The sequence below is a fragment of the Pholcus phalangioides genome, unplaced genomic scaffold, assembly GCF_987345545.1.
Source record: "Pholcus phalangioides strain wild (caught in Gottingen) unplaced genomic scaffold, Ppha-v1.0 ptg000007l_1, whole genome shotgun sequence".
Taxonomy (NCBI): domain Eukaryota; kingdom Metazoa; phylum Arthropoda; class Arachnida; order Araneae; family Pholcidae; genus Pholcus; species Pholcus phalangioides.
The window spans coordinates 31,347,335-31,368,821 of record NW_028301600.1 but is presented as its reverse complement, the minus strand read 5'-3'; the positions used below and the strand labels follow the sequence as shown (position 1 = coordinate 31,368,821).

The following is a 21,487-nucleotide window of genomic DNA, read 5'->3' as shown; positions in this document are numbered from 1 at the left end:
AATAATCATATTCCAATAGTTTATGCAGTTAGTTCTTTTTAAATTTTTTTCCGATTCTGAATTCAAACATCTCAATATAAATATTGCACTTAGAAACGTGAGAAAAAGAGACAGGGCAACAACTTCTTTATTAGAAATTAGAGAACAGGGTATCCGTATAAAAGTTACGTAGTTTTTTATTGTAATAGCTATACAACCCCTTGCAATATGAATGACGTATCTGAGGCCCACACGTTATTTGGATACTTTTTCTAATTGAAAGTATGCCTCTAGGATCAACGGTTCGTTAGTAATTTGCGGCAAGGAGAGTTGGTTATACACCCCTGTTTACTGGTGCTAAAGTATTCATGCCTATAGCCCCAAAAATTTAAGTATGCCAATGAATGAAAAATAACTAAAATTAACGTGGGAAAGCATGAATACATTGCTGTTTAGATTTTGTAGCGATATAACAGTGTATATATTTCTAGAACAGGCTTGCAGCATGATTACATTTCTTGCTTGGCCAATCCATCCATTTCCATCGCTTGCTTCTCTTAATTAACATTTGCGAAATAGTTCCCGAAATGCAAAGAACATAACACGATAATATGCTTCAAATATCGATTCGAAAACGTTTGTTATAAGATATCTAAACGGATATTTTAAAACCTTTGCAGCGTTCAACCAACGATTATGAGTCTGTGCTCATCTACTTAAATGACTAGGAGTTTATCGATAAAGAGATAACATTGTTCAGAAGAATGGTTGCTGTTTTAATGCCGTCGTGAAAAATGGAACGACGAGGGCTTTAAACCTTAGCAAGAATAGGATTCGACTTATTTCCCGTTTAAACTACTAACTTAATCAGGTATAGGTGGTTTTAATTCAGAGTTATATAGTACGCGTCGTGCAATGAAAATAATTGCAAAAGCACCGAAACTCTTCACACAGTCAGAGCTTTAACATATTTGAAATGAGATACGAGAAGCTCATTTGTTTTGTTCAATTCTAAACTCGTGCTGTATACGCTTCCGTCTCGGCAGCTACGAAAATTAAGTCAATAAAAGTTTACTAAAATATTATAAATTATACATTTTATGCGTTTTTGTGTAGACTTACAATGTTGAATGTTGTTAAATGCGTTTGTGAATTCTAGGTGTATGGGGCAAATTATATAAAAAATACAGTCCGCACTCATGAATTTCTGTCATATCTTCGTATATTAAGAAGATTCAATAATGATTTAAGATGACTGCCTGCCTTCAAATAACGAATTTCACAAAAAAAATTGTTGTTTTTATGTGTTCATTGAAAATTGCGGTTATTCTAAAATCCAAAACTATTTCATTTTCATCCCTATAGTAACTAGAAGCAAAGTTTCTCTCAACTGAGTAAAATGAATCCAATGCTCTAAGTCTGGAAATGAAGTCTTTGAATACGTTTTCTGAGGATTCGTATTTTTTGCATTTTCACTTCACGAAAAACTTGATTTCTCAAGCATTTTTCAAAATATCTCTGTGGAACTTTCCTACTGTATTTTCCACAGCTCTGGCTGTGCAATGAACAAAAAACTAAGCGATATGTTTGAAACTTTTTGATTTATATGAGTTTCAATTAAGAATATCAAGTATTTTTTACAAAAAAATGTGGATTTTTTCACATAAACAATCATATTTCAAACAGTTTTTGTAGTATTCAAAAAAAATTTAGTTCATTGCACAAAACAATGTCATAGCAATAATCTGTATGAAGAACATGTTGATACAGGAAGTAGTTTTATTGTACAATGTCTAGCAGAAATATTGGAAGTATGCTAATTTTACATATAAAATTGGCAATAAATTTTTTTTGCCAAAATATTCATAAAATAACATTTATTTTCTTCGTTTTATACCATTTCCAAATCAGAACCACGTTCGTTTTATTCAAAAAAAAGGACCCGGAATGCAGGCCTCGGCTTAAAAAAATTGCATTGATTGCAGTGATTCGTACATTTTTTCTAGTATTTTTTTCCTTCGGAGTAAAGACAGTTAGTTATCATGAATCCATGAAGCCATTTTGATTCATTAAATACATACGTAAGCAAAACATAGAAGTTGAAACAGTGAGGGAAATACCTCAGACCAAAATCTTGCGACAAGGATTATCGAACGAAGGTATCTCTTTCCAGCGGAAATTTTGAACACGTTCAGTAAAAATTGTCGCTGAACTGTCGACCCGAGGTTGGAAATATGATGTAGCGTGGAGTTTACGTGCTCACAAATACTAACATCAGCCCCCAAGGGAAATTTTCCAAAAATCCACAGTATATACACAAGTCTACCTGTCTATAACACAACGAATGCACATTTTAATTTCCCGATTCAAATCATAAAAGTCGAGACGTTTATGACACATGGAACATACATAATAGTTTTCTTCATCGTTGATTATGTTATGCATTTTAAACTTCTGTACGAAAATTTTTATCAATTTTTAAACAGCTTGGTATTGTTCACATTATTTAAATCTACGTCCTCTAAATTTTGAACACAGAAAAAGTTCAAATCTTTTGCTAAAAAAATTAAATTTTGTTGCGGACAGTTTTTAGAAGAGTTCGTAATTTTTATTTTTCCATTGAGATGAATTAATGAATCTGCATTAATAATAAACATATCGTTCGATTGTGTAATTTCTTTTATTGCTTTTGTAATCCAAATTGATATTTCCCGGGAGATCCTGATTATTTTTCAGCCTAAACGACCGCAAAATTATAGCAATCTACCGATTTGCTGTAAATCTAGAAATCCGTTTTCTGCACGCACTAATTGCTTTAATTAACGAGCATTAATCCTTTGACTAAAGGAAGGAGAAAAGCCTGCTTCAATATTTTCACGCTCAAATGCAAAAGGTGGACGTGTTTCTCCCCGCGTGAAGCAATTACCTCAAACTAAAGGAAAAGCAAAGCAATGAATGACATTGCCTCCGAGACATAACGAACCTTTTCATTGGAAAAGCTTAAGAAACAGAACGAGTCATTGGAAAAGACGAAAGCGAATTCAAAAAGCTTTTCCCGTAGAACGAACTTTTTGGATATTGATTTAAATTTGTTTGATACTCGTCTGTGGATCCTGGGGCTAAGAAAATAACATAAAAGATTGAGCATTTGTACTTTACTATGAATTATACTTTTTTTCTTTCAAATAATATGGAAAAATATGCACATTTACAATATTTTAATTTAACTAACAGATGGATTTTTACTGCGGAGGTAAATATGCAAAAACAGGTTGAGTTTTCAGTTTTGATGTTCAAGAGAGTTTTTTAACAATAGTAATTTATTACACAGACAGCTTCAGATTTCCATAAAAGTTTAATCATTGGTGAGATCAAAAACATACACCAACATTGATCAATGCTTTTCTCATTGGTCCGGATTTATCCTCATATTGTTATTCAAACTGTGACGAATTCTCGTTTTATTTTGGGCTAAAATTCATTTTACCAAAGTTTTAAGGCCAGCAACCATCAACCATTTCCTGATGATGCCAACCACTAGGTTTGGAGAAACTTTGAAACTTTGAATAATAACTCAAACATTCGACGGCCTTTTAGCCCGAAAACCCCAAACATTATACGACGGCCACCAAAACCTGACTATATTCTTATATTATGTAAGTTAATATACCGTAGTTTGAAAAGAACCAAACAGACATTAAGTGGATAAAAATGCTAAAAGCTGGACCGCAATATTTTATTCTACTAATCAGGGTTCAGGGTTACTTAACCACCTTTCTTCCGATCAATAATCATTTTGGTCAGTTTGATCATTTTTGTCTCCTTATTGTCATTTTACGCATATACAGAGATGCTCCAGTTACAGCCGATTTCTGATAACTTCACTTACATTTCCATCATGATGTTGAGGGTGGGTGCGATAACCATATTCACAGAATAGCATAATGATAACTTTTTTTTTGGGTAGCAATATATTTTAACAAAGCGAATTTTGAACTCGTGAAACCTTGGAACGAATTTTTCGATTCATTAGAAGAAAGCCCTTCGATCATGCTTTTAACTAAAATAAATTTGAATATTAAAAGTTTGTTCATGAAATTCTTCCAGTAGTTTTGAGCAGACTAGTAAAAAGAGTTCATCAGGTTAGACTTGAAGAATCGAAGAAGAGTTGCTAGTTTCTTCTACTTGATTAATGCAAGATCTCCCGTTTCCTTTACTGCTAAGCATTTCTAATCAAACAATAGATCGTAGAAGTGTTCCACCCTCTTTTTTTCTGCAGGTATGGCCTCTTCTTATCTTTTGAGACTAAAATTCATTATGAAAGGACAGCGATTTTCTGATTTGAAGGACATTCAAAAATGTGTCACAGCGGAACTTCGATGCCCAACTTCAAATTACAATGAAACCTGTTGCAACGACTTGCACAGTTCAACGCAAGACCATTCGGTACCGACAATTTAACGCAAGATCATTCGGTACCGATGATTCAGCGCAGTGATTGTGTTTTGTATAAATAATCCAGACTTAGTGCTGGCATACGTGCTTTCAAAATGCTTTGAAATAATTTTGAAAATAAGGTGTGGTTAAAATTTTTTTTTTCTGACACAAATATGTCGTCGTCATAAAAAAATGCATCACCATGTCACAAAAAGTAGCTACGCTTGCAACTGAAAATTATGTGCTATTCCTCGTAGAAATTCATCTGATGTTCGATTCTTGTAATTTTGAACTATTTCAAAAATTCTTTCTTCAGTCTCCACAGCACTTTTATGACGCTTAGAATGTTCTTGATCGAATATGAGCGGCTCTAATTTAATTTCTGTTAGCGCCTCCTCTTTCTTCCGAGCCGTCATGGATTTACAAATATTTTAATAGTGCTACTGAACGAATTATGCCATCCCTCAGTATACATATTATTATTGGTTTGTGCAGAGCCGTCAATAGTGGCGTCAAACTGATCCCGCAGTTCTATAGCAAATTTTACACGTCTCTCCTACAATTTCTTCATGTTGGTCTTCCAATCCAGGTGTCGTCGAAATAATTTACAATATCGTTTAAATCTTTATTGTATTTGTAGTACTTGCTATATAGCAAATATTCAAACTTTTTTCAACTACGTCTCTGGCTGGTAAAAATGCTAATGCAGCTATATTTCTAAGATTCAATGCAAAAACACTGTCTGCTAAATATTTGATTAGAAATTTTGCATATAGATACATATGAACATCAGATAATAGGGATTAAAAATGTAGGAAAAACACCTGTCTTTTTCCTTCTTTCTATGGATTTACAACTACGGTACTTTACTATGACTCCATAAAATTAAACTCGCCTTGTAACTGCAATCTAGTCCTTGAAAAAGGCTACATTCCAAAATCTATACAAACGAAAGTCACATATTAAACGTTTTCAATGTGCTTTGATAACAATTATGTCCATCGAAACAAATTCGTCTGTTTGGAGGCGAAATAACAACTTTCAACCCGTGGGTCGAAACTGATTGAGTTTCACACTAGGTATAGTGTCGGTAATCAATACATTAAATAATACAATTAATAATGTATAACACTAAACAAATTCTTTTTAAGAAGTTGGACTTCAGATGTGAAACTGCAACGAATCTGGAAAAAGAACATATACTTACAAACCTTGGGATTCATTTTTAAATCGCGACAAAGTTTTATCTCTTTTTATATTTTAGTTTCTCAAAATTAGTACAGTTTCATATGCTTAATATTCTGATCGAATAACACAATTTTTTACTTGTTTATCACTTAATATCATCTCTTCTATCTCTGCAATAATCTCGTGATTATGGATGAATTTCATTAATGTGCGTTTTTCGCAGAAAGTCGTGTAACTCGGAGTAGTGTAAGTCGGGGTATCACTGTTTTCTTAATATTCTTATAAAGTTAATAAAAAAAATGTAAGTAAAAAAATGTTGATTGCGTTTTTTTGATAAATTGTTTTTCGTCCAAACTTCAAACAAGAAAACTGATATGTATGATACTTCTGAAGTCCGAAGTGCAGCCAATTCGTGAACTGGCCAAAGTCCGGTTTTCAGCTATAATTCGGAGTTTGATCGACCAATTGGAGACATGGCCGGAGGTTCCTGGCAAAAGTTCGATGTGCTAATGTAAGACGGCCGATAGGAACCAAATCCATTTTTTTCATCGCCAACGTGTGATACATGGCTATATATGGTAGCTGTATTGGATTAACTCCATGTGACGATAGAAAAAAAAAAGAGAAATTCGAGACGAGAAAAACTATTTTTTAATAATATTAGACATATAGTTTTTTCTGTTAAATTTTGAAAGAGAAAAAATGATTACCGCGTCGTAACTGCGGTTTGATGTGTTGCTAACGTGGGCATAATTTCCATGAAAAAAATACGCCAATTTGGTGATGACCTCCGAATCATGTCTTTCGTTATCGTACTTTGGCCAGGGATATCCAGACATTTCACGAACTGACTGGCCAAAGCCCGAAATTCGAACATTGTTCGTGTCAATTTTCAATGTAATTGGCCACTTCGCGTACTGTCCAATTTCGTGCTTGGACAGTAACATTTAAAAGATGGAAAATAAGAGAGAAATTCAGTACAAAACGAGTTATTGGTTAGATATCACCGAAGCGATTTTTTTTTTATTACAAAGGAGGCGACTCGATTTCATGAGTAATTCGTTCCGCTTGTTATACAGTTTGAGCAAAACACAGCAAAAAAATAAGACAACCCCCTTTTTTCGGTCGTTTATCGCAATATGGAGGGAAAAAACGTTTATTCATCCAATTTCTGATTTTTTTTAGAATGCTGGGTCAATGAATGGTCTAATTCAATTACCAGTATTGCAGAGACCAAGAATATTTGGAACTCAAAGGCTCAATAGAACAATACACGAGAAAGTTTAAGATTTGGGCATTTCGAAATATCATTGTTCTTTATTATTGTTTATAATATAAAAAATATTAACATACATTATAATTTTTTTAATGTAGTTGTGATTCGAAATGTCACTTGTTGAATCGTAAAATCAAGAAATTGATATTTATTTCCACCATTTTTGATTGCTATAACATCCATATTTGCATTATAAATGGACTGGTTTCCGATTTAGAGCAGGATGTCTCGACCGCTGTGCCGTCAGGGGATCGTAGATGAGTTGTAAAAATTTTTCAAAGAAATTGACTAAACTACTTATAAAGAAGTCCAGACATCCTTTCATAAAACAAATAAGGTTTTGTTTCAGGAATAATCTTTTCATTATAATAGCAATAAATTATGGGTAATAGCAATAAAAATCTGTGTTAGTAATTAAATCATTAAAACTGTACTTTTTTAAAATTTCAATTTAAGTGTGCCGCGAAAGTTTAACTGTAGGTCAAAGTATGCCACGAGATAGAAAAAAGTTGAAAAACACTGATATATTTTAGAGACTATCACTTTAAAAAAATGTGGAATTTTTTAATTATTTTCACTATATTTAGGTGACTTGAATGACAAAAGACTTAATGATCTAAGTATTTACAATTCTATAGCTTAGCGGCACTCTAGAAGTGTTTTTCAGCCTGTAGTTCCCGGGCCCCTGGAGGTCTGTGAGCACTTTGTAAATGATCTGAGGGTATTATATATATATATACATTTTTTTATTCACTAACATTGCAGAAATGACACATTAAGTTCTGTTACATTATAATTTACTACATCAATTGTGTGTGATATGCAAATTACGATTAAATGTGATACGCAATTGCATTTTATGGAGGGGAGGGGTGCTCCAAATTGGCCTTCACTGCAAGAGGTCCGCGATGCAATGAATTTCAATAAAAGGGGGGGGGGTCCGCGTTATCAAAAAGGTTGGGAAACACTGCTCTAGAAGCTTGAATTGTTATATAAAACTTTTGGTTGCGGTATCCCGGGTGGGAATCACTGAATCCATTTTTGTTATATCGTCCCCCTATCACGCTAGAAGCGCAAATGTGCAATGTCTTTAAAAAAAGAACGTGGGAAATGACGTTTGAATGTTTACTCTATCCATCCTTTGCAAGTTATTTTCCTAAAACTTTTTGTACCACGTGTTTAAATTGGGATACGCATTCGCGTTTCAGGCAAAATTTATATAGCAAAATAAGGTATACACAACCAGCTGATAAAAAGAAAGTGAAAATTAGCTCATTCCTGCTTCTAGCATGAGGGAGGGGGGGGGGAATGTTAGATCCTGTGATTGGGCAATAATTTTATTTTCACTTGCTTTGTTTCCGTAAATGTCATTTACCGTGTAAATAAATATTCCGTACAATTAACCTGTGTATTTTTCTTTTGCGTAAGGTGCAATTTCAGAATGTATCGGGGTGCTTATATCTTTTTTCGGTGGTAATTCTTTCTTGTAATGAAAGAACTGAACAATGCAAAACATGTTGATGTATAGTATATATACGTATACATATAAATATTTTTTTTTGTTTCTCGCAGCCTCGTTGTTGACAGCTCGAAATTTCCTTCCGGTCATCTCCGGAGTTGTAAAAAGCTTTGATCAGATCCAGCTAATAGAAATTGATGCCACAAATCATGTAATCACCAGTGTTCCGAACTCGTATCCAATACGAGATTCACATAGACAAGAAAGAGTAAGAAAGTAGGGAAGGCTTTTACGACGTCAGCAAGGCCGACGCAGCTAATTGGTCTAGCTCGGCTTGCGTATTTCATGGCACTAAGTGCGAAAACCTACTTCCGCCGGCTCGTGCAAGAAAACTACTTGCCAAGAGACATTCTTACTCTAGGTGCAACGTTTCTGGATTACTCCGCTAAATGATCGGCAGGAAAGTTGTTCGCTAGAAAATTATTGCCCACCTAAAGCACCGAGACAGATAAGCTTGCGGCAACGCAACGAAAAAAAAAGCATCGCGAATTCTCATTCTGAGGTAGCCGTGAATTTTCCCAACGAAGATTTATCTCTGGCAGCAACACAAGCTCTATCTCTGTGATTTTATTTTGCAAAAGAAATATTTCCTTTCCTTTTATATATATATATATATATATATATATATATATATATATATATATATATATATATATATATATATATATGTGTGTGTGTGTGTCTGTATATATATATAGTATCTCTCTTTCTCTCCAAAAAGAACGCTCCATCCATTACTTTATATATAAATTATCCGATATACCTACATGAATTCATACCGTGTAAGACAGTTTTTCTTAACCTTTTTCCCCCCACGGCCTCTTTGGACCCAGTGCCTGTTTCTCCCACGGGCTAACAGGGAACATGCCCTGGGCACAAAAATTTTAAGGAGCAGCCTTTTTCTTTATATTTTAGGTTTTTTTCTCCACTTTCCGTAGAAATTACCGAACGTGGAATTTATTTTGATAGTAATTATGCATAAAATACAAAAAATAAAATCAGAAGCCACGACAGAAATAAACAAAAATCAATCAATAAAAACTAATAATAGTAGCAAAATAGCCTATCAAAATATGATTGTCATAGCCTAAATACAGCTACCCAATATAAATAAGTCAAAAAAATAAACTAAACAACTAGAATACTTTGCGCATAGAAAAAATATGTTTGTCTTTTATTTGACCCTTCTGAGCGGATCTCAGTACGTGGTACGCCTGCTTATTTTTTTAAAATATTCATAGTAATATTTTTATCGCATAGAAGAGACATTTTACTATAACATAGCATTTTTTTTACAATTTTAGAACTAAAATTGAAAAAGATCTGAATTATTTTCAGCAGAGCTGCAAAAAGTTTGTTTTTTGGGGGGTTTTTTTAAAATTTAAATGAAACGAATAGGACATTGACATTAAAATTTCAGAACCGGCTTGAAAGTTCCGAATGGATATTTAAATATGGTTAGCTTTTAAAACATGTTCAGTTTAAGTTTGGATAGCGTGGCACTCACTCTCCTAAAGATTAAACCCTTATTGTAGAGTAGAGGATTATCATTATATCGAGAGGCCGCATCACACTGGTGTGCAAAAATTTAGGACGAAGCTAAAAAATTGAGGTCGAATAGCTTTACGGATGACATAGACAACAACGCTGCACTTCATCGCACAGTGGTTGTCGCAAAGCTGTTGGAGAGTGAAGATATTCAATGCGTCGATAGGCCGGCAAGGTCCCAGGATATAATCCAATCGAACACGTGTGGGACGCTCTAGGGTAGCGGTTCTCAACCTTTTTTGACTCGCGGAGCCCTTTCTGGTATATAATGTCTATGGCGGAGCCCGTAGGTCTATTTCTTATTTATATTCATCAAATTTACTTGATTTATTTTTATTATTTAAAAATATTTTTAATTATTTTTCTTTCAAATTTACTATTTTTTTTTATTTTCCTTGGATCACCGGTGGAGAACCGCTACTCTAGGGAGACGCTTCGCAGCATGTCACAAGCCGTCGGCAACGATTTCGGAGATGCGATTGCCACTACAATAGAAATGGGCAGCAATGCCTCAACAGCTCATTGACAACCTTGTATTCAGCATGGGCAGACGATGTCCTGCAAAGCAGTTGGGGTGATCGTATCCCACGATTGTGTGCTCGAAGCTAATATTTCAATAAAGTTCCTTTTTATCATTTGGATTTATTTTTTTGGAAAGTTTTGTTTACTTTTCCCATGTTCTTATGTCTTGGGGATCTTATGGTATTATTTGGGTCGATTTGGAACACTTTTGCACGACGTTACATTAGAAAAACCGTCTCATCCTTAATTTGTGTACACCAGTGCCGTCTTAATGCATAGTTCGGGGGCCCATGATGCTCTTAAGACGGCCCTGGTCAGCACCTCCTAGAGATAGGCCTGCTTGTGACGTCAGTAAGTAGTTCATTTTCCCTCAAAATATTCAGGGAAAAGAAATTCCCTGCTCGTGCCAGTATCATCGTTGTGAGGAAAAGAAATCATCGGGCTCAGAATTGGCGATTTCTATGCCCAACATCCCATCACTATGCATTATTTGTGAGCTAATCAAGAAGATGCTACGCCAAAATAAGAAGAAACGAAGTAGGATGCTGTGTTTCAAAATGTGACGAACTTGCTAGGTAGTCTGAATGGCGTTTATGGCAAACGATGCAGAGGCTTTCTATCTCCAGGAGGTGCTGCCCTGGTGTACACCAAATACAAATACAAATGAAACCCCACAACAGGCAAAATGTCCAACGAGGTGGCTGAGAACCAGTGTCATTACGTTCCATCAAATTTATGCTGCTGTTAGCATCTTTGCTAAATCGGCGTTGTCAGTTGCACGTATAAGAAAATCCTCCTTTAAATGTTTAGTCGCCGCAAAAAAATTTAATTTACTGGTTGATAAACAAAATTCAGTTAAATGTATTTCCCCTGTGAAGAGGTTTATCGCATTACACTTTGGTGGTACACGAAATGTAAGCGATACCGAAAAATTTCACCAACACTTTCGGTGAGCAGGTCGTATCAAATACCGATATTATTAGACGCCCTCAGGAGAATGTAAAATAGGTGACGAGTTTAAATATATTGTAGGATACTTCGAACGAAATATTAAAAAAATATTGTTGTAGAGGTTTCGAAATATCCTCAAAAATATATCGTTATAGAGGGGTTTTTCGTAGTAATGGATATCGTTGTATTGAGAGGAGTTTAATATTTGAGTATAGGTGATTCCAAAAAAGATTTTAAAAAATATATATCGTTGCAGAGGGATTTTTATAGTTATGTAGAGTACCGTTATAGCGCGAGGTTTCATCGTATTCATAAAATATTATGAAATACATGGTAAAATTTCATAATATTTAACAAATTGCGGATAATAATTTTGCATATTTTTGGAACTAAGCCCTCATTGCAAATATGCTTTTTTGACAAGTCGATGAGCATTTCCACTTATAAAATTTTATTATTTTAAACTACTTTGGTAAAATTTCCGATATATCCATCACATTGGATAACTCGTTGTTTACTGTAAACTACATAGGGTTTCAAAAATTTCACCGGAAACATTAAAAAAAATCACCTTGAAAATTGAATTAATGTTTGGAAACGATACGTACACAAAATTTACTTAATTAATATTACACTCATAATAACTACTTAGAGATTTCACTTTATTCCATCAATACCTGATTCGGATAAAATACCTGAATAAGTACCTGATTAGCGCAGGGGTCTGCGACCTTTCAGATATTTCGGGCCAAATAAAACTTTCCAAGCTCGCGTTCCACTATAAGTCATACCGCGTTATTTTCGATCATATATAAACAGGGTGCTCCGAATCATTGAACACTCTCTCTTCCATTTTTACTCTGAATTTCTTTCTTTCACTAAATTTGAATTTTTATTTATTTTCAAATAACTTCCTTTTTCATTTGTGTGTGTGAGAGATTAATTCTTTTTTAATAATTATTTCTTTTATTAAACCTGAAATTTTCCAAATTTATTTTATTTATGCAATATTGTTGAAATAGAGGCCTATATAAAAGGTTGATTTACACATAGATATTTAGTAACATTTAACAAGAAATCAGAGCTCGTGAGGGAGTCGACAATAGTGGAAAGGAGTTTTTTCCGATAATTATGAAATTATTTTTTCATTAATTTTACATTTCCATTAATTATGAAATTATTTCTTTCAAAAAGTCTTGATATTTTTCATGAATTATTACTCTTAATAATTCTGAAAAAATTGCTCTTAACAATTCTGAAAAAATTGCTCTTAACAATTCTGAAAATTTCTATTAACAATTCCGGGGTTATGACTGCCTTTTTTGTCATGAAATGCATAGCATTACAGTATTGAATCTGGAATGTATCTCACAGTTCTTAAATACAGCAGTACAGATTCCAGTAGCCACAGAGCTCTTTAACGAATTTTATTTTTGGAATTTGATCGTTTGTCTATGTAAAAAGTAGCTATTTTCTAAAAATGGGTCGGCAGGTCACAACAAAAAGCTTGGAGGGCCACATTTGGCCCGCGGGCTATGGGTTGAAGACCCATGGTCTACCGTCACACTCCTAGAAAACTAAAAGACGGTTCGAATCCGAGATCTGAGGAATTGGAAGAGACTCATACGTTAGACATCCACAATAATTTAATATCTAAGCTACATCAAATCTGATTTCGAATCATTTTTACCGAATGTAAGGGTATGAAAAGAAAATGTCTAGGATACTATTTTCTTGTTATACTGTCAGTACTCGAAAAAGTAATAATAAAAGAAAAGGATCTGCGGTAATACAGACGCGCACACAACCAGCTTTTTACCCTCCATGATATCCATCCTCTTACCAACTACCCCTTGTCTACGTCGCCAACATTTTAGATCCATTCAGTTTGTCTACCATAAGAGAATACAACGTTGTGTTCGGTGAGTGGATCTCTTATGTTGCTCATGAATCGAATGAAGCTTCGCGTTGGCGGTCATCAAATTTGATTTTGCCAGTGGCTTGGGAGACACTCGGACGCTGACTGTGATTCACTATTCCCACAAGTCTTGGCTAGCGGATATTTGTCGAGGAGCTACAGAATCAACGCTCTGTGTTTTCTTCACTCTCTTTTTGCTCTTTTTCCCCTTCTCTCTCTCTCTCTTTCTGTATGTCTCCAATTCTCGGCGAAAAGAGACCAAAAACTACACAGCAGGATAACTTGACTGCCAGTTAGTTGTTTTGACGGCAATATCCGAAGGTTTGACATCTTCGTGATTGTAAGGTTCCATGTGTAACATGGTGAATAAATAAGAAAGTTTTAAATTAAAATCTTTTGCATACCTAAAAATTACACTGCTCAACACTGATTTTGCTGACAAAAATATTTCAGTGATTTTTACAGTGGTTTTGGTGTGTTGAATCCAAATCTGGCATTGGTTTTGTCAGATTGGCTCTAATTTTTGAGATAAATATAAAATTAAATTTGAGTGGTAATACATATCTATAAGCAGCGTGCAAATCACATTAAAACTGTGAGAAATGTAAATCGTTAATAAAAAAAATAATTATCGATACATAAAGATCACTGATGTCTTGATAATGATATAAATGTGATAAAATGTGTTGAACTAAATAAGAAAATAAATAAAAAATTGAAAGTAAAAATTCGACGCAAAAATTTGTGGCCGCAGACAATATTGAAATATTGAGAGTATATGCATTATCTCAAACACCAGAGCAATTCGGCAAAACCAACACCAATTTTTAAATCAGCAGCCCCAATATACCCTAGAACCATTAAAATCTCCTTCATATATATATATATATGTGGTATGGACATAACCTGGTACTTGAAAGTTTCGTCATACGCTTACAATAAAAATTAACATTCCCAATTTAAATATGTTGAACAAACATAATAATGAATGTTTATTTTCCCACAAAGAGAAAGCCATAATTTATTTTATACATTTGTTAGAGTACATTTTGTAAAAGCAGTGTTTTACTACATCACGCGAAAGTGTGAAAAAAAAATAGTAAACACTTTTACAGGAGCGAACATCAAACTCAATTTTATTGATTAACATATTTGAAAAACTGGTTGTCCTCTGCTGTCATTTGACAATCGTAAAGTAGATATACAGCCTTTATACGTACTTCAAATTACACATGTCTGCAAGGTTTTCTACACATGGAAAATTCTGCTGTTTTTAATTAATTTTTGGGTGCCGATTCCGGATCTGACCTTAGAAAAGGGCTATTACGTCTAGTTTTTTTGTTATATGATATTTAATTTTGAATAACTTTCAAAATTTACATATTTAGGCTATACGTGTGAAATGTGATACTAGAAATCATATTTATATTTTTTGTCATCTAAATCTCGCAACACTGATTTTATCTCTAATTCCAACTGGATTATCTGTTTTTTTTAATTGAAAAAGAAAAAAACATAGGCTTCATGTTTATGTACAACTCTTTAGCCGAGAAATGGAGCTAAGTTAGTGTCTTAATGATCCAAATAAGTTTTGCTAGATGTTTTGTTGCCACCACTTCACTGGGTGATTTGCCTTTGTGTAAATTGTCTTTGATTATTGTCTTAATCAGAGGTGTACGCAGGGGAGATGGGGCTTTTCTCCCTCCCAAGACAATCAAAAATTAAAAATATTTTTTTAACATTTTTGTGGAAAATATAATATCGAAAAACTAAATATGAAAGACTAATAAAATACCCTTATCAGCTATTTTAATAAATTTCTGTTAATTTAAATGTTTTTGATAGTTAATAATTAATAATTTATCTAGAAGAAAATTCTTGTGAATCCCTAACCTTTTGTGGAAACCCTCCTAGTCGATCCTGCGTACAACCTCTTGGGCTAATGGAAAACATTTATGAAGGCTATGGACATATCTGGCCCAGGTTTTTTTCGAACCTCAAAGAATTTTTTTTCTGGAATTAAATGAGACAAAACTAAAAGAAAAAGCATTTGCAAGGCCTCAAATAAGTTGATTATCAAGTGAGTTTGTTTTTTAACATAAAACTCGCTGCACGGCAATCGTTCACATCTGTAATGGAGGGGTTTTCAAGGAGTGTCAAGGCAGGTGGGACCCTTCAATGATGAGTGATTACTGTAGGCTTTTGCAAAAAGAGGACAATACGATACATAAGGGAAAATAATGAATTATTTTTACAAAATACTGGCAAAAATAGTATAAAATTTCGTTTTGTGTTTGTGCATGTGTATTCTATGAATATTGTATGTATGTGTATGAGGAAAAAGAATGTTTTTGCTATTTCATATACAACGATGTATGGATATAAAATAACTATCGTATAAATGCATTATAGTTTGTTATTAAGAATATGCCAATTATTATTTCCATTTTCAAGATGTGTAACTTTGTCATAGCATATATGTATTTCAAAAAGTGACCATCGTGCATACAGAAAAAACTGTACGTGTTGGGATTTTTTGCATTCATATTTGAATTCAGCACCTCGAAATTAGTCTTGAAAAAATATTTCATGCATGTTATGAAAAAAAAGTTAAAAATTGTTGACCACTGTTATGGTCACTGTTATGTCCCAACAACGTATGTAAGGGATGCTATGAGGTTAAAAAGTTAGTGGTAATATCAGAGTAGATAAATGGTTCAGGCAAGGGGGAAATTCGAATTGAAGTAAAAACTCCCGCGTCTGGAAAAACCAAAATACTTTTTAACGAGCATTTTTAAAATTACGTACGAGCTGATAGGAGTGATCAGAGAATAATGTAAATAATTTGTGAACTTTTTGTTAGATTTATGTAAAATTTCATAAATAAAACAAGCAAATTTCCATGTATTGGAAATGTTTATTTAGCTCCTAGTTTATTAGCCCTTTATTAGCTCTAAAATTATGTGTAATTGTTTAGCCGTTTTGCAGCTCCATGGAGATATTTTTTCTCCGAAATTCGTTTAGCCTCCTTCGTTTTTGCATGATGAAGCTTCTGTACCGATTTTTGGGTACCATCATACGTTTATTTTAAAACAGGATCCTACACTGAAATCCTCTAGAAGCTATATTCCTGTAATTATTTTTTGAGAGACAGAACATTTTTCTATTACATCATTACGGTTTCGTTTCTTCTGAAAGCCATATGTGACTAGTCAATATTCTCTATGGTTAGACTCAGAGTTGAGTTTAACTAAGATTATTTGGGGGCTAATGCATCATATAATTACTGATTGATCATATAACTAATGCACTGAGTCGTTCTTGACGTGTCGGTCTTATAAAGTGCATCAAATGATGTATTTTGCATCAAATATTATTGGATATATTATCTTTACTTGCACAACCTTAACAAACTATCTGGATGCTTTCGATTATTAAATGATAGTACTATGAGAAACTAAAATATTTTCAGCGTTTGATTTCAGAATACTGGTATTCCTCGATTTACGTGATTTTGAAAAGTTGATTTTAAAAATCGCAACCTCGGAAATTCGGCCTGGAGTTTGATGTAAATCTAGAAATTGGGCTTGCAAATAAAAGATATGACGTAGTTAAAATGACAAAATCCTTTGGATTTCATGATTTAGATGAGACATATGTGGTACAAACACTCAAATCCAATTCAGTAGATCTTACTAATTAACGTCTTTTGATAATATTGACAATGATGTCAACCAAAGAAAAATATCTTCGATGAAACTAGAAGTTTCGCATTTGAGAGGGATATTAGGAATTCGCTGGCAATTCTCTTGGTACTGAAGTTTTCGTAAACAGACGAAAAATGATGCTTACCGCCTGAACCTCGACTGTTTCATTAAAAAAACTATCATCCACAGTTATTATACCAAACTCTTCAAGAAAAAAAACATACAAATACAAGACCACAACAGGCAAAATGTCCAACGAGGTGTCTGAAATACAGTCACGCTAGTACTGAAGTAGAAGTAGAAAGTAATTACAAATTTAATTCACGAAATTTAATTAAAAGTTTAAATAATGAATTCAATCAAAAACATATATATTTGGTGCTGGAATTTGGTCATTTTTTATATCTTTCTGAAGAAAACCCCTATCCGTATATAACCCATGTTGAATTCAACTCACTTTACGTGAATTCATCTTACGCGATTATTTTGCGGAACCAATCAATCATGTAAAGCAAGAGATGTCTGTAAAAATAATCTGGTGCATTTAATTTTCATTTCTATACTAAATAAAAATTGAAAGATAAAAACTAAATTCGATGAAAATTAAATTAAAATTAGTTGAGAAAACTTTCGAAAAAAATCGCGTTTTCATCAATATAAACGGAACAGGATATTCTCACGCGATCGCAATATCGATACGAGTTTCTAATTCTAAAGAAAACCTTGAAGAATATATATAGATTCTCTTACATAAAAGCTATAATCTCACAGAGAAATTTAAAATCTATTATTTATTTTTCTTGTGCTATACAGGACCATCCGAACGATCTCGGAAGCTTGAAGTCCTAAAATTTCAGAGGTCTTTTTCCAACTTTTATAGAAATTTCTTTCAGCGGTAAAAAATCTGAATCGATATTTGCCAATAGTGAAAAACAAATATTGTTGAAAAAATTGCAAAAAATAATAGAAATTTTCGGAATGATTACCTTGGGAATGGAGGAGCTGTATGATTCGAAACTCTATACATGGGCCCACACCCGTTAAGATACCACTGGGAGTCATTTCATGCCGATTATATCGAGACCAACAGTTTGAAAATCGTTCCAAAAAAAATGGTAATGCTCTCAAAATTATATTCATCGGGATTTGTACTCAGATCTGACAGACCAGCAGTTGCTGTTCTAACCCAGCATTTTCTAACGGTTTAGCTTTGGTGGAACCCTTGATAGTTACGAGACTGTCCATGGAACCCAACCAAACATGAGTATTTCTATCTATCCTCCCAATATTTTTATTTACCATAAACGAAATATTTTACATCATGAAAAGTTCTAATGGAATCCCAGGGCTTGTCGGAACACAGTATCGAAAAATATTTGCTTACCATTCAGCAATGAGATGGCAGAACAAACGCTAAAATAAAATTATATCATTTTACTTGAATATATATATGTTTCTCGAATTTATTTTCTCCAAATTGTTTTTTAAATGCGACAACATAAAATAGTTATATGTCATAGAAATGAAAATATAACCAATTTATTTTTGTATTAATTAACTATATAAAATTTTAGTTAAAAAATATACTAATTTAACAGAATTTTGAAATTTATTAATTTTTTGTAATATTTGAAACAAACACTTTTGTATGAAGTTATTATAATTTTACTTGAGTCAATAGAAAATTAATTGATTCAAAAGTGAAGAAGATATCAAAATATCCACGTTTTTTCGTTCTGAATGCTAATTAGGTTGGGGTTCACTTAAGATTTATTCCAAACGGCTTTGATGACTTCAACCACCGGATCTGAACCGGAGGTTAGTGCACTTACGACATATTTGTGCAGATGCAAACATAACAAATTACTCTCTCAGATATTTCACTATTGATAATATCAGACGAGAACTTTATTAATACTTTAACTTAATAATATTTTTTACTACTTTTCACATTTCTTTGGTAAAGTAACTTAACAGTTATTACATAATTTTTTTTTATTCTGAAAGAAATAGTAATGATGTTCATTTTTTTTAATTCACGAGTATGGAAAGAGGTAAACAATATTTATTTTCTTCAATGCATTATCATTTGTAGTAAAACAAATGCTTTAAGTTTTAGTAATATATTTGTTTAAAATATTTTATGAGGTCTTCATATTCATAAAAATTAAAAAAAAAATTGTTTCGTTAACAATTCCAGAACGTCATGTTTCACCGTGAAATACATGTAAAAATTTGTTTTCAATTAAATGTGTGTATAAAAAATATTTTTATGAATTATAATGATAAATATTTTTGTGTACATTATGTGACACATATTTTGCCCTTTAAAACATTTTAATAAAATTGGCATTTTTTTAAAAAGTTTTGGTTTCACATCTATGAGTAAAAATATCAGTTGCTGTCAAACTTTGTTAAGACGAACTCACTTAATAAGAAACAGTTGTCTGCTGTATATTTGAATATACATGGAAAATATATAGTCAACGAACCCATTATATGCGAATTTCATTTCCCAATGTTTTTGGTATTTTTGATACATCTTTTAATGTCATTTCAATACAAAATATTTGTATCAGTGCAATACTTTTTTACCCACAAAAAGCTGATTCCTTGTTGGTGTCATTTTTTGAGAGCTGCTGAAATTTTACGCGTTCAGAGATTAATAAAATCGCACCGAAAAAATTCAAGGGATTCGAAATAAAATTCAAGGTATCAACTTTACTGAGGAAGATTTTGTAAGTTTATAGTCAATTTAAAAGTTAATAAATATTAGTATAAAATAAAGGAAAACTATTTAAAGGAAAACTATATTTAACCCTTAATTTCATCATTGTAACTCATTACAAAATCGACTCTGATTTATTAAATATAAGATGTATTGTTTAAATTAAAAATATACTAACAGCACCCATTTACGCCCGTATTTATAAGAAAAAATTCACTACGTTTTTATGTGGGAAGGGGGGGGGGTGAACCATATAGTGGGTAAAATATTTCTCATGTTGTACACATCAAATCACTCTTTTGCCGGTTAATACGAAATATTTTTGGATTTTCTTCTACTTTTCTTAACGATGACCGACTTTAGTAATGAAAAGTGAATTTTTATTTTGAAAAATGAATATTTTGACTCACCGGGTGATAAAGACACGATAAGGATGAGACTGGCCACGAGGCAAGAGCGGCAAATCAACTGCGGTGGCATCGCGCGAGAACGAAACCACCTTTTCCGTCAGTTGGACAAAACTCTGTCTATCGTGACTTGAAGAAACATTGCTACTGTTTCGTAGCCGCCATCTCTCGGATCCCGCCACACAGACAACCAACCGAATCTCATCTCTTGCACATGGACCCTATGCAAGGAGGCGACCCCTTGTGGACGCCCATCTTATTCACGCAAGACATTTCTCTACTGTGTGATCAATGATACCAAACTCTTCTCTCCAGAGAGAGGCGATCCTCTGCTAAACGCGCGTTTTTCAACTCTTAAACTGCTGCTTCTCGAGCGCGCTAAACTAAAACGCTTCATAACATCCCATAGCTGATATTTAATAAACCATTTACCTATTATACAGGGTATCTATAATTGGTGTTGGCAAGTACTGAGCTGTCTTTAGCCTTAAGGGTGTCGCCTACCTTTTAACATGGTGAAAAATTACGCTCTAGTAGAAATATGATTAAAAACATTATCTAATCATTGAATTATTTAAAATTTGGTACGCGTATATTTGACTGTATATGCTATAATATGCCAGTATAATGCTTTACGTAATCTCCAATACTACATATCTCAATTTTTTGCAAATTTCCAAAAAAAATGCATTTGCAACACCTTGAGCGCGTGATAAAATATCATTACACATCATGTTATTTAATAAAAATTGATTTCAAAATAAAAAGAAAACTATTTCAAATTTTTTCTCTTTTCATAAAGAAATAAATTCATTTTTTTTACTTTTCTTTTTATCATTTTATAAAACGATGAAAAAGATTGACATATCATTGACTGTGTCTTATTTAAAAATTAAATCTATCAAATTTCAATTAATCCAATAAAAATCAACTATTATCATTATTAAAATCAATCAATTTCAAATTTGAAAATTAGATAAAGTATCAATATGTTTTTTATATAAACTAAGTATTTATGAATCGATCTCAAATTTTTTTCATCATTTTATGAACCGAACTGTTTTCTTTATTTTGAATAAATTTTTATCGGTAATATGCTATTTTATCATGCATGCAATATGTTAACAATGGGCAGTTTTTGTGAATTTGCAAAAAGATAAGTATCAAAGATATGCGATATGTGTAAATACTGGCATAGGGGATAGCATATCAAAAATATGTATGTGTAATAAGTTTGTAATAAATCACAATGGGTTTAACGGTATTTCTACTAGAGCATAATTTTTTACCGTGCTAAATGGTAGGAG

General features: G+C 32.9%; 1 protein-coding gene across 1 annotated transcript in view; it reads right to left on the bottom strand.

Moving 5' to 3' along the window:
• The window catches only part of LOC149085176 (cell adhesion molecule 1-like), an 83,847-nt gene extending 63,495 nt beyond the window's left edge, over positions 1-20,352 (bottom strand). Inside the window, exon 1 of the mRNA XM_089233037.1 lies at positions 20,184-20,352. Coding sequence (XP_089089163.1) covers positions 20,184-20,253 — 70 coding nt within the window. The 5' untranslated portion in view covers positions 20,254-20,352. The remainder of the gene's footprint in view (positions 1-20,183) is intronic.
• Between the last annotated feature and the right edge of the window lie 1,135 nt (positions 20,353-21,487).